The sequence below is a fragment of the Strongylocentrotus purpuratus genome, unplaced genomic scaffold, assembly GCF_000002235.5.
Source record: "Strongylocentrotus purpuratus isolate Spur 01 unplaced genomic scaffold, Spur_5.0 spur5_scaffold_12, whole genome shotgun sequence".
Lineage (NCBI taxonomy): Eukaryota > Metazoa > Echinodermata > Echinoidea > Camarodonta > Strongylocentrotidae > Strongylocentrotus > Strongylocentrotus purpuratus.
Genome location: NW_022145597.1, coordinates 29,849,978 through 29,863,808, shown reverse-complemented (window position 1 = coordinate 29,863,808; position 13,831 = coordinate 29,849,978). Strand labels below are relative to the sequence as shown.

The 13,831-nt window shown below is 35.4% G+C and overlaps 1 protein-coding gene across 7 annotated transcripts in view; it reads right to left on the bottom strand.

Moving 5' to 3' along the window:
• The window catches only part of LOC588223 (probable phospholipid-transporting ATPase IF), a 65,916-nt gene that overhangs the window by 4,976 nt on the left and 47,109 nt on the right, over nucleotides 1-13,831 (bottom strand). The window contains exons 28-32 of one of the 7 annotated variants that reach the window (XR_004063604.1): nucleotides 13,676-13,693; nucleotides 12,906-13,071; nucleotides 7,122-7,230; nucleotides 5,200-5,270; nucleotides 2,553-2,623 (exon numbers count right to left, since the gene is read on the bottom strand). Coding sequence is in view for 6 of the 7 variants with exons in the window: in XM_030982354.1 (XP_030838214.1) it covers nucleotides 2,553-2,623; nucleotides 7,122-7,230; nucleotides 12,906-13,071; nucleotides 13,676-13,693 (364 nt within the window). In the remaining variant the exon portion in view is untranslated. Of the gene's footprint in view, nucleotides 1-2,552; nucleotides 2,624-5,199; nucleotides 5,271-7,121; nucleotides 7,231-10,051; nucleotides 10,104-12,905; nucleotides 13,072-13,675; nucleotides 13,694-13,831 lie in introns of all 7 variants that reach the window. The other 6 variants (XM_030982355.1, XM_030982354.1, XM_030982356.1 and 3 more) reach the window with 6 other exon arrangements.

Here is a 13,831-nt window from a genome sequence, read left to right as displayed (position 1 = left end):
TACATATACATTTATACCACACAGATTCAAACTAATTACAAATTGAGTTACAGAAGTACTGTAAGGCATAAAGAAGACAATAGACATAACATACATGCAAGTGCACTCTTCCATTTCCAATAGAGTATTCCCAGCGAGGAAAAGACATCTCAAACAAATCACCACATTTCCCAAAAAACAGTGTCAATGAAAAAAATCACACATGACTGCGTTCAATTAATCACTTCATTACAATCTACGGGCGAGTCCTAAATTGTCAACTATGGAGGAGAGGGAAAAATTTGTTGTCATTCATAACAGAAAATACTTTAAGCTTGCATAATATACACAAGCAATAGCCAAGTGAAGAACTGACAGAACAGCCAAGTTTACAGCAGCAATAACAGTTCCATACACCATCCTGTTTTCAATAACAAAAGTTGACAGTAGAGTCGAAATGAGCTCTCTAATTTCACCCAACTTTTGCCACCATCATGTATACATGCACTCTAGGCTTGCATGTAGAGCTGCATGTACAACAACATTTATCAGTAGCTTATTGAGAAACTGACAGAACAGCCAAGTACTGCATAAAGCAGCAAAGGTAGTACCATATACCATACTTTTGTACAAAATAAAAGAGCAAAAGGAATACCATAGTATTCTCAACAATAGAAGGGGAAAAGAGGTCTGTCAGAAGCGTATGGTACAATAGAAGGAACTGTGATATTAGCAGCCGATTGATTGGTTTTTTTTTTGATTGATTTTTATTCGACAAGCTTCCAACATACAACAATATACAATAATAACAGATCAAAAACAGATCAGTTGAACCGGTCTATAAAAGGCCACACAAGGGAAATGGAGAGAGTAGGCACTGTAGACAGGTGGCCTTTCTAGACAGGTTCTTCAACACACATTTCTTTTTCGAGGTAGGCAACATATACATGTATGGCCACTATAGGAAGGTGGCCTTTCTAGAGGTGGCCAGTAAGACAGGTTTGACTGTATAGTAGCAGTACTATTGTTCACATTTTCATGCTCTTCAAAGGTCAGCAGCGGAAAGCTAAAAAAGGGTTATTTTAAGCACCACAGGAAGAAAAAGGCACCAAAGCCTCTTAAAGGATGTATTGGAAGGAAGAGTGGAAGGAAGTAGACCTAGAGGGAGACCCAGAATCAACTAGGAAGAGAATGTCAAGAACTGGAGTGGACTAAAACTGCAAGAGTGCACCAGAATGGCAGAAGATAGAGTGAAATGGAGAGATGTTGCAATCAACCTCCGAACCGGAAGACTGTACTTAGATAGATAGGAAGAACAGGAATGCAATATTTTGCCCCTTTTGTTTCTCTCACACACTTGGGAAAAGGGAAACTGTGATTTACAGCAATGTTCTTGCGGAACCTGCAGTTGTATGATTGTTGGCCCATGAATACGAACACTGGTACAGTATACATGTAGCTGTCATGTTTAACATTTGCAGTGATAATGGAAAGTTTTCATGAAATGGCTTTATCAACTTTCAGCAACGATTCAACAACTACACGTATTTCAGATGCATTGAGAACAACTGCGTGACAACGGATTGCTGAGACAATGGTTTACATGATTGGATTTTGAAGGACAAAATGAGAGTGATTTTTAAAATCAATATATATTCTTAATAGGTAAGTTTAATGAATTGAAGTACATTTCTTTCAGAGGCACATGCTTTGCAGCTTTACAATTCAGTTTTGTTTCTGATTCCTACATTGACACAATCATTCAGGAAAGCATGAGTGTACTGAACATATGACACACGTCTATAGAAAACATTAACATGAGCGTATATCACCACATAAACGGGAGGAGGGGGATTTTGATCTACATCCATTAGGTACAGTGTATTAATTCCAAGATATTTTATTGAAATCTTATAGTTTTTCACGAACAAATTGCTATTAAAATAAATTCTAAAAATATCTTTGTTTTTAAATTCTATTCATATCTTCCAAGTTCTAAAATGGTTTGTAATTATAAAGAGACTTAACAAAACAGATGTGTAAGAAAATTATTCATGAACACTTATGTGCAACATGTAAAAATGAAACAAAATATTAATTATAAATTATAAATGTGCTTGTGCATTCACTTGAGAGATACATGACTAAGGTTAAAGAAATCATTGGTGAAAATACAAGAGTACTTGATATAGAAATTAGTTTGCATGCATGATATACACTTAATATCATATCCTGACAGTCAGAAGGTCATTAATTTGTAGCTATTTATGTCAGAGTAACATCCTTCTGTCTCTCAACAGAGGATATCCTTGTTACAATCAGCATAAGATGTGAAACTCTTGAGAAAACAGCTATACGCAAAACCAGGTACATGGGACTACACATAAAAAAATCCATCATAAATTTGGATGTGTGGGACTTCATACTTCTTCCCAGATCAAATTAGCAGAAGAGTTTCTCTGATGAAATTACTAGGAGAGCTAGATCAACAAGGCCATGCAAAACTTCAGATATATGGGACTACACATAAAACATTCATCATGACATGAATTTGTATGTGTGGGACTACATACCTCTTCCCAGATCAAGTTAGCAGCAGAGGTTGTGTGCTGTTGCTGCGTGTCTGGAGTATTTGAGATGGTTTCTGTTAACATGAAAGACAGACACACACACAAACATACAAAAAATGTAAGCAAATTAAATGAAAATGAAGAGTATATATTCATTCGTGCATCAACATTCTAGAGCATGAAGATATTACTATACATGTTTTTCTTCTTATTAATTCCACCACCATGCGGTAAAAATGTCTGAAAATGAATAATTTTACTAAAATGATTGGTTTAAAGGTCATTCACGTAATTGATTTGCAAATATTTTCTTCTTTTTAGCAATAATCTCCAATTCTGATTGTGAGAAAATTTTGGCACTATGCCCCTCCCGATTTGAAACCTGCCGTTACAAAACAACCTTTAAATACTTCTAATACTAATTTCATACTAAATCTTATGGTACAGGATTCAAATTATCCAAACAACACATAAAATTTATTTCCATTTCATCAAACAAATTTTAAATAACATGTCTACCACATGCACGTACATATCATTCATGTAATCTTGCTACATGAGCCTACATTCATCTTTCAATATCCTATTTATTATAAATATCATACAGAATCAAGTAAGCTTTCTTCTAAAATTTCACCAAGAAGAATACAAAATTTACAAACAGCATGCACAATCAAGAAGTTAATGATATAATCATGATTAAACCAAACCTCAATTATCAGATGCATAATAGAAAATGTATTAATATATTGGCAAACTAACTACATGTACATGTACAAGTAGATGTGATGAAAATGAAGATGTGTCAAAAATGTTAACAATCTAGGCATATGAACATGTATAACATTAAAATGAGTATTAATCTCTGAAAAACATTTAAAACAATGAATGTCAAAATGAGCAAAATTAGAAATACAAGTATGAACAATTGACAGACAATAAGATATGTATAGCATTGTAGATGTATAAAGATGCACTCCATTGTATGCATGTATACGCAACATTTTGGACAAAATAGGGTAACAATGAATCATTACGCATTTACATGTAAGAGTTCTGAATGCTCCAAGAAGAAAGATGCAGTCACAAACTAATGAGAAAGAAAACATCTGAGAAACATCATTGGTTCGCAAGATACATGACAAGCTCCCAAGAAGTTCAGAGAGCAAAATTTACCCAGCAGCTGTAAATTGATACCTGTTTCTCAGGGAAGGGGGGGGGGGGTGTATTTCATAAATGTGGTACAGAAATGGAAAATAAAATAATACCCTCATAAAATTGGAAAGTTTTCAGGTAAGGAAATTATCATTCCTTTACTTCTACGAGCTTACCCTTTCTTATTTCGTAACCAAAACCTTATCAACTCCATCTTCAATTTTGCCCAACAAATTGTGAATTAAAGACCATTTTTTCAAATCTTTGGCATTCTGCTGTCTAGCTATTGTTGGTGTGTATGCTTTACTTTAAATTCAGAGTATATATGTTCTTTTACATGCAAAACGATCCACCACCCTTCATACACAGTGTCATAAACATGAATATTGTTATATTTATATTGTTTAATTCATACTGATTTGTTTTAATATCTTTTGATGTGTTTGATGAATTTCAATTGCATGAACACATGTGGACCTATCCATACAGTTTGCACAATGCGAAGAACTCAAACTCAAATGGCTTGAAAACTGAATAGAGTTAACTACAAGGGAAGATACACAGATTGCATACATCGGAGGCAGGATGGATGATTGATACAGATAGACAAAGTTTCAAATCAGATCAAAGACAAGAAATTATGCCTCAGCAGAACAGCACTGCAAACCACACACAGATCACTTAGTGACTTTAATATTCAAATAGACCCTACGCAAAATTACAGTTCAGATATTTTTAACCTGGGATACAGCTGTAAATATATTTGTAGGTATATTTGATGGTTCTTTTCCATAGATATTGTTAAGTTAACCCTTCCTACTGCATGACTAATTAAGGATTAAAAAGCCTTGTTAATTACCAAATACCAACACATCTACATTTCATGATGAAAATATATTAAGCTTCATAGTTTTTCCAATTTTTTTCTACAAATTCCAAAGTTTCAAAATGCATTAAGGAGATGAAAGTGCGAGAATCAGTCAAAATAAATACATGCAAAGTGATTTCATGCATGAACACACACTTTTAAAGGCCAAACCAAAAGGTAAGAAATACAAAAAAAAGGGTGTACATCAAGCTCAAAGTGACATTCAACATTATAAATAATGCAATGCTAATTAAATGAATGATTTTGCACAATTTGGTCTCTTTTTGGGGGGGGGGGGGGGGGGGGGGGAGGAAGGGCACTATTGTCCCATGCCCACCCTCTTGAAACCCAAATGATATGCAAAAAAATACACAAATGTGACCCCTTTAAAAAGTGATGACTTCTCTTTTCTTTTTTATATTTGCCTGTGTGTGTATGTGGGGGGGGGGGGGGGGGGGGGGGGGTGCTTGTCAGAAATATTTTGGAATTGTGCCCCTTTTTCAAAAATGTTGGTCTATCCCAGATTACATGCTTCACAGTCATTATTTAGAATGCCACTTTCAACGTGCAATATTAAGTGTTAATGCTGTACCTCTAAAACAAATTCACACACTACACACTACATACTCTATGTACAGGAAGCAATGGGGGAAGCTAGGCTCTTTACAACTCTGTGTCACCAAACATGCCACTCGCAACTGAAGCAAGGCAGGGCAGGGCAGGGGGGAGCAGAGCAGGGGGAGAAGAAATAAAGGCACATGGATTGATTAGCTTTACCTTCTAAATACAAATTACAACAAGCACATAATGAATACCACTTAAAGCCCCTCTAAAGTGTTGGCAGCCCCAACAATTTGATGGCAAAATTTCACTTAAATTGTATCATAATGTGAAAGAGGGTGTCATTTAAGACACATTTCTGCAAGGATTTTCATAACAAATGTGTTTAAAGTCTAATATTGATGAAAGAGTACAAAATTTAGGTTTTCTGCATTCGACAGAAAACCCAAATTTTGTCTATATATTTGTCTTCAAACACATTTTTTGGGGGAAAATCTTTGCAGAAGCATGTCTTGAATGACATCTTCTTTCACATTATGATACAATTTAAATGAAATTTGCCATCAAACTTTTGGCGAATTTGGAGCTCCCAACACTTATGAGGGGCTTTAAAGCACATAAAGATAACAACTAAATTATTATTACCCTTGCCAATGTTTGTAATTGTTTTGGTATGTGAAGAATTGATTTTCCCCCTTTTATTTTTCTCTCGAGTGTGACATATCAAAACTCTCATTTAAAAGTATTCAACAAAAGATCTTATTCAACCAGTCCAAATTGTATGAATAATTCAGTTGTTAATTGTAGGTTTTATTCTCTAATATAGACAAGCATACGCTTGTATGTATTGTCAGTAGGGGGCCAGAACTAATGTTAACTTTGTAGTAGAGGATACCGTAAATAAGGAAATTATCTCTCTGATGAAAGTATAAACTAATAAGCACACAACAAGGGCATCAGGGTATTAGGGCATCAGGCAAACTATACACTTTAGCTAAATTAATAGCAGTCTAACAAATAATACTAGCTGAAAGTCAGAATTAAAATGTGTGGAAAATGAAACAAGTTACATGTAATAATAGTAGAACATAAAAATTGAGGGGAAAAGGGAATTTCTGTTCCCATCTATTTTTAGAAAAAAATGAATAGGAGCCAATCTTCACAGAAAAGGAGTATACAGAGAAAGAGAGATAGGCAATGGGAAAGAGAGAGAGGGAATGGGAACGTGAGAGAGAGGAAAGAGAGAGGGAAAAAAGATAGAGGAAGGGGAGAGGGAGAAAGGAGAGAGGGAGAATGAGAAAGAGAGAAAGAGAGAGAGAAAGGGGAGAGGGAGAAAGGAGAGAGGGAGAATGAGAAAGAGAGAAAGAGAGAGAAAGATAGAGGAAGGGGAGAGGGAGAAAGGAGAGAGGGAGAATGAGAAAGAGAGAGAGAGAGAGAGAGAGAAAGGGGAGAGGGAGAAAGAGAGAAAGGGGAGAGGGAGAAAGGAGAGAGGGATAATGAGAAAGAGAGAAAGAGAGAGAGAAAGGAGAGAGGGAGAAAGAGAGAAAGAGAGAGAGAAAGGGGAGAGGGAGAAAGAGAGAAAGAGAGAGAGAAAGGGGAGAGGGAGAAAGAGAGAAAGGGGAGAGGGAGAAAGAGAGAATGGGAAAGAGAGAAAGGGGTAGAGAAAGAGAAACAGACAGATAGATACAATGCAAAGATTTTTTTTTAAAACACTTCCACAAAAGGAGGCACTTGACAGAATTTGACAACTTTGGAGAGAACAGTAAAATCTAAAAATATGGATAAATAAATAAAATTGATGATTCAATGATGGCATACAGAAATAAAGCAACGAATGTCCAAAGTTATCATACTAATTTACATGCAACTAAGATAAATAAAATGCACAGCTCTTTTCTTTCAACCATTCAAAAGCAATCCAGCACAACCCTCAAGAAATTTCTGAGAAAACAAGAGAGAGAGATATTGACTCATCACATGACCCCTACCTAGGTTTGCATTACTGTGCGTCATGTCGGCATCCGAACTGTTCTCAAGACGACTAGAGTGACGCCGATGCCATCGAATGCACGACATGCATGCATCATCATCATTTCTCTGCTTATTTGCATCATTAAGGCCACCATAGGAGCAGGAGGGTTTGATCGATGCAGGGAGCAAAGGGGGAGGGGGAGGAGGCGAGAGGAGAATGGATGAGGAGGGGGAAAGGGAAGGGGGAAGGGTGAAGGGGGGAAGGGAGAAAGGGGATGGAGGAAGGCAAGATAGAAGACACAATTCGTAAGAAAAAAGGGGGACAGGGCAGGGCAGGGCAGAGATTGGAGTGAGCAGAAAACAAAAATAAAAATACAGGTGGAAAGATTTCAAAGGTGTTGACAGCAATCAATTGCATTGTGTTGATGTTGTGAAAAAGCGGTGCCAAATTTCAGTGCATACACATTCAATGTGAGTGCAATCACAATAATCCAAGCATTTTTATAGGTGCATGTGTGTGCCATTTGGTATTCGCATCATGTAATATTGGGTGTTCCACAAATATGAGAACGTGTGAAATAAGGGTGTTAAATTTAGGATTGGAGATGAAATGGTAAATGAACCTCAAAAATTCATTTAAAATAGTGATTTCAAGTGAATTAAAACAATTAAACATATGAGGTAAAGTAGCATGTATAAATTGTGAATTTGTCAAGATATTTTGAATAAAATAATCCAGAACAATTTCAGTTTAGCATAATGATGTAAAAGCCAACAAACAAAAATGGGAACAAATCGAACGTGAGTGAAGGATAGTGTGCACATGTATTGGAAATGAAGAACAGACAAAAATGGGAGTGAAGAAAATGGCAGGAATCGGGATGGAATCAAAATGCCACATATCGTCATGCAGGCATTGATGTTGGTCGTCATGGAAACCAGCGTAAATAAGCCATGTAGCGGATGCATGGGAAATAAAATGTGGGGAAAAGCAACAGAAAATGTTTAAATGCATATGAGGTTTCTAAAAAGAGTGCACTCTCTACCACTGTCACCATAACTTTATCATGGAAGGTCATTTCATTAACATAAAATTATTATTTATATTAAATTTTAGATCTACGAAATTTGATATAAGTTGAAGAAGAAAAAACAAAACTATATCAATGTGATCACTAACTTTTGACATATTTCACATGATATATGATTATTGAGCAAATATCAATGTTGTAGTCATCAATATTGTCTTTGGCTAATAAAGATGAAATTAATACATTTATTATTCTATCAATAGAATTTTCCTCATACTACAAAAGTCAGCTACCATTAAAGGTACATTAAAAATCACGCCCTTTATATGCTAAAAGTATGCAAGGTACAGTCGTACAGTAAGGGTTATAAGCTACCGGTATGTCAATCTGTGCAGTACATTATCCATTTAGAAAAATTCAAATTAAACATTAAAAAATTCAATTACATACGTGTAAGTGTTAGTCATTACATGAGCTTCAAAGCTTCATAAATCTGTAATAAATGTTGGGATCTTCAAGATCAAAAGAATTGATTGCATATTGGCATTCAAACTTCTATTTCACTTCTACTCCATGCAGCAGATCAGTCTACATTTTTTTAGTTTGGGCAACTACCAGACTCTTGAGGGTGTGTGTGTGTGTGTGGGGGGGGGGGGGGGGGGGGGTCATTGCATAGAGAGAAGGTGGGAACTAAATTCTCAAAGTGGCAGTTTCATCATGTAGCTCCTTTAATTTTCCATCACCAAATAAACACTCTTCATTTAATACCTGTGTGGCTAATATCATGACCCAGCATGCATCTGCCATTATACATTTGGCAATAGAAAGAAATCAATTAATGTAACCCCATGCATGTATTCAATGATCCTTCGGGATGATCATAATAATTATGCCTTACATAAGCACGTGCATTATCAATTAATCAATAGAGAGATAATTAAAGAAACATTTTCCAACAAAACATTCAAGTTGATATATTAGACAAAGTTCTTCATGGAATAATAAAAACTAATAATAATTTTGTTAATTGCCATATATATATATATATTTAGGATAGAGGACCCCTTCAAAAATAGAGAATATAAAACTATAGAATATAACATTTTACCTGCATTGCCTAGCAATTTCTTTTGAATTAAAAACGACATTAAAAGATTCACACTGTATCTACATGTCATGTTTAATATAATTTTGCTTTGGACCATCACTGGCATACTTTCATATCTTTCGAGATTTTTGTTGTTGGTTTTTTTGTTATCTGTTTGTTTGTTTGTCGGAAATATTAAAGGGACTTGGTAACATTGTTCAGATGAGAGAAAATGGTGTTAAGGTAGTGACTTCAATGCTAGATGTACAATTAAAGATAATCTGAAAGTGTGAGTGAAAACAGACCATTATTAACGATGAAATTGGGAAAAAGTGATCTGATCGATACCTTAATTCTCCCAACTATATAATGACAATTTAATTACATTTCAGGTGAATGTAAATTGTCACAAAGCAATGAATTGGCTCTATATACCATTCCAGACATTTAAGTGTTGAAAGATTTTTAAAAACCTGTCTTTTGTCTTGTTTTCATGGGAAAATGGTTTGGAAAATTTAAAAATGGTTGGGAGAATTTACTGTTAATCACTGTTAGAGGGTGTTGCACAGTGAGGCCTTCCTAGAAAGCCATTAATATCTTTGTGGTTTGAGAATTTTTTCTAAATTATTTGCATGTTAGAGGGTAAGTACAGTTGGAGGAAGATAATAAGTAACATCTCATACAAAAATTACGCAATTTTTTAATCAACAACCTTCAACAATGTTACCGAGTCACTTTAATAACATTTTCACCATTACGTGCTATAATATCTTCCCAAATGCTGACATGCAATATTAATGTGATATTAAAGCCATCACCTTGTTTATACCTTCTTCTTCATGTACATGTAAATGTACTTGTAGGTCAGCTTTTAAAAACATCTGACAGGAGATACAAAAACAAAATCTTATAATTGATGAATGGAACTATCCATAGATAAACAGTAATAACATAAATCAAAGAGCTGCAGTTTTTTTCTCCAATTCATCTTTTTCAAACGTTAGAATTTCAAAAATCTGCAACGCTTACGATTATTACTGTTTGACATTTTAATATATCTTTCATCCAAACATGAGAACCGTTTCGAATTATGCCATCCATATTGAATGTCATTTCTCTGTTTGTGTCCATCGCAAAGAGATCCTCCTCCGATTTGTCCATACGACAGATAAACTTAGATCCCTCTTTCCTTACCCTATATGAACATGTACATATACCAAACTCAAACAGACTACTGGTAGGTCTATACTGTGGTGTTTTTTTTTAAGCATTAGAAATCGATCATAGTTTTGTTATGCTGGACATCTGTGTAGTCAAACAATAACAACATCAAACAAAAACTTTGAATACAAAGTTCTGTTTTAAATGACTGCAAACATTTTGTTACAGTGTGCTCATACGTAAATACTTAAAATCACATTGATTCTATTAAACTGGATCCTCATGCTTTTATACTGAAATGAAACTGCTACTCTTCCATAACAATAAACATCCACTAAAATAAATGTGAATTGTGAATCAATGGATCCAAACAAGTGTCTACTTCTTCTTCATGCTTCAAGGGTAACAATTCCAAGATAAACATACTGAAGCAAGGTTACAACTTCTGCTGTAAGGCAAGGTCAAAGGTCAAATGCAGGGATGAACTGACAAGTAGGTAGATTACATGGAGAAGCTTAAGCAGCAATCTCCGCTATTGAATCTTGGGACCATGGGATACAAATTGCATCCATTTTGGATAGGATGTTTTTCCCTACTTCCTAATACACAACACTCTGTTAACATCAATGTGTCATACATATTCATGCAGTTATCGCAAAACAGCGGGCCATGCGTCTTTCAAACTTCCATTCATTTTGTAAATCTCAAACAAAAAATTAGGGTTAATTCTTGTTTAATACAAGAATGCAGCCTCACAAGCTAGAGGGGGGTGGGGGGGGGGGGGGGGGTACATCGTAGGTAGTGCTGTATCTCGAGAACCTGAAACAGTCTTGCACTCACCAAACTGAAGGTTATGTATGAGCAGAGCCAAACACAAACTAGACTACAAGATGAATCAAGTCAACTCATTGACCAAGCTCTGGTAGAATAAAGCTCATTAGTTGTGATCAGTTATCACCACAATCTTTATTTGTGTACAATATCTAATGTATGTGTACAGATTTGCTTAGAGTATTGCAATACATCTTGCACGACCCTCTGCGGAACAGAACCCAACACTTTTAATGATGAATTCAACTCAATCCTAACTGAGTTACTAGACCAACTCATAACTCGGCACAGACTTTTAGAACTTAAACAAACCACATCAGACCAGGTTACAAGCTAAAGCACTAGGGGGAGGAGGGGGAGGGGGAGGGGGGATGGATGCGAATCATTCTAATACAGAAGTTAGATACCCTAGCTTGTCAAACACTTGTAGGACTCGGGATATGAGATGAGATAACTGTGGAAGATAAATGGGCGGGTTAGCTGACACATGAGGAACATCTTACACGTACATGTATACATCATCAAACCTTAGACATATTGGTGAATATGTGAATTAGACTTGATGCATCAATATAAGGCCTCCAAAAATAAAGAGATGTTGTATTGCCCTTTAGGTCTCAAAAAACATGGGTCAGTCGGTCGGTCAGAATTTTTTTTTTCAAACTTTTTTTTCTTTCTTTTTACTACCTCTTTGGGCTGCTATTTTTCATGCTTTGTTACATTCTTTCTATAAAAAACGGTAATTTTTTTATTTTATTAAAAAGCTGACCGTAGATTTCAAGATTTTTGAGTTGGTCTCAAAGGGCAATACATCTTTTTTTTAAAGACCTAACTGCAAGACCCAAGTCCTTGATCATTTTTTTAAAAATCCCAAACACTGTGTACATTACAAAGTATAATGGCATATTGAAGATCAACTTTCAAAGTACCAGTTTCCTTCATGTTTTGTCTAATCCAAGCTACAGTAGAGGTATCACCTTCATACGATTATCGGGTGAATGAAAACCTTTGGTGTAGTCCTTCACATAAGGGACAAAACACCCTGGACTTTACGTCTTAATAAGAAATACATTACACAATGAGTCAAGCTACATGTAGTCTATATATTCCCATGGACAAATCAATTCATGAGATATATTCATGCCCATAATAATCATTTGCTGCTGTTTATATTTGGAAACACTTCTTCGTGTTGGTTGTGTGTCGAGAGACAGAAGGGTGTTAACTCTGTGTTAAAGTATTGAGTTAATGCCGTTCTGGCTCTCAGCTGATAGTACAAGGGTTGATGAAACAGAATCCCTAAATGACCATGTTCCACTAGAAAATACAAAGTTTAGGTTTTGAACTTCACAAATTTTATTCACAGATCCGTAATCATCTGTGAAAAGATATTTTTTTGACAACACACTTATAGCAGGCAAAATTGCTTAGTACGGAGATAAAAAACATATAATGTTGAAACTCTCCATTTGCGTTCTCCCTTGGGTGATCTTCAAATACATGTTTTACTTGCACAACACTTTACCAAACATCTAATGAATTCCTGGAATTTTAAAGGACCGAGACCTGTGCAAATAATTAACAAATAATGATTTGCCGTAAAATATCACCCTAGCAACACTCTTGCAACATCAAATAAAAACCCTACACAGTCCCACGCATCTACTTTCATGTCCCCCTGTAATACTCACCCTAACAACCACCGCTCTGCTGGGATAATAGTAGTAGCAGTAGGTCTTGAAGATATAGTCTGGTAGGAAGCAAGCTACTATTACACCGAGGATCCAAAACCACACAGTCCAACTGTTATGGGCTTCAAAGAACACCCAGTATAGACCAGTGCTAGCAAAGAGAGAGCTGTATATATATATATATATAGAGAGAGAGAGAGAGAGAGAGAGAGAGAGAGAGAGATAGAGATAGAGATAAAGAGAGAGAGAGAGAGAGAGAGAGAGAGAGGGGAGGGAGAGAGAGAGAGAGAGAGAGAGAGAGGGGGAGGGGGAGGGGGCAAAACAGAATTAAAGAGTAAGATATATATATTATAAAGTCTGAATGATATATTTCTTCTTGTTTATAGTAAAACAGTTTGTCGAATGAAAATATTCGCATTATTGAACGAATGAAAATTTTTGCATTATGGAACAAATGAAAAACATTAATTTATTGTTTTTATATACAGCTGTAACATCTAACATCTAAATTGTTATTTATACTGACCGCCTTGATGACCCAGGTCGTCTGCTTGTGAATGTACGTGTCAAAGATTAAGGTTGTGCTGCAGTGCAATGTTACAACTTTGGCAAACAATACGGGTCTCATATAACAAAAAATGCACGATCAATGACATATTCGTTCAATCGATTATTCATTGAATATCATGTGACAAATAATAATCAAATGACAAGGATCTACTTAGATGTTATATGAAATGTAATAATATAACTTAACTCTTAGTACTTACATTGGAAATATATCATGCCTGTAATGAGAGAAAGAGAAATGAGGAAAATTAAATTAATAAAGGAAAATAGTAGATTAATTCATCAATCAATGCTGGTCGTTGCAAAAATAGTTGATATTATTTTTGCAACTAAAATACTTTTCATCATGGAAATGA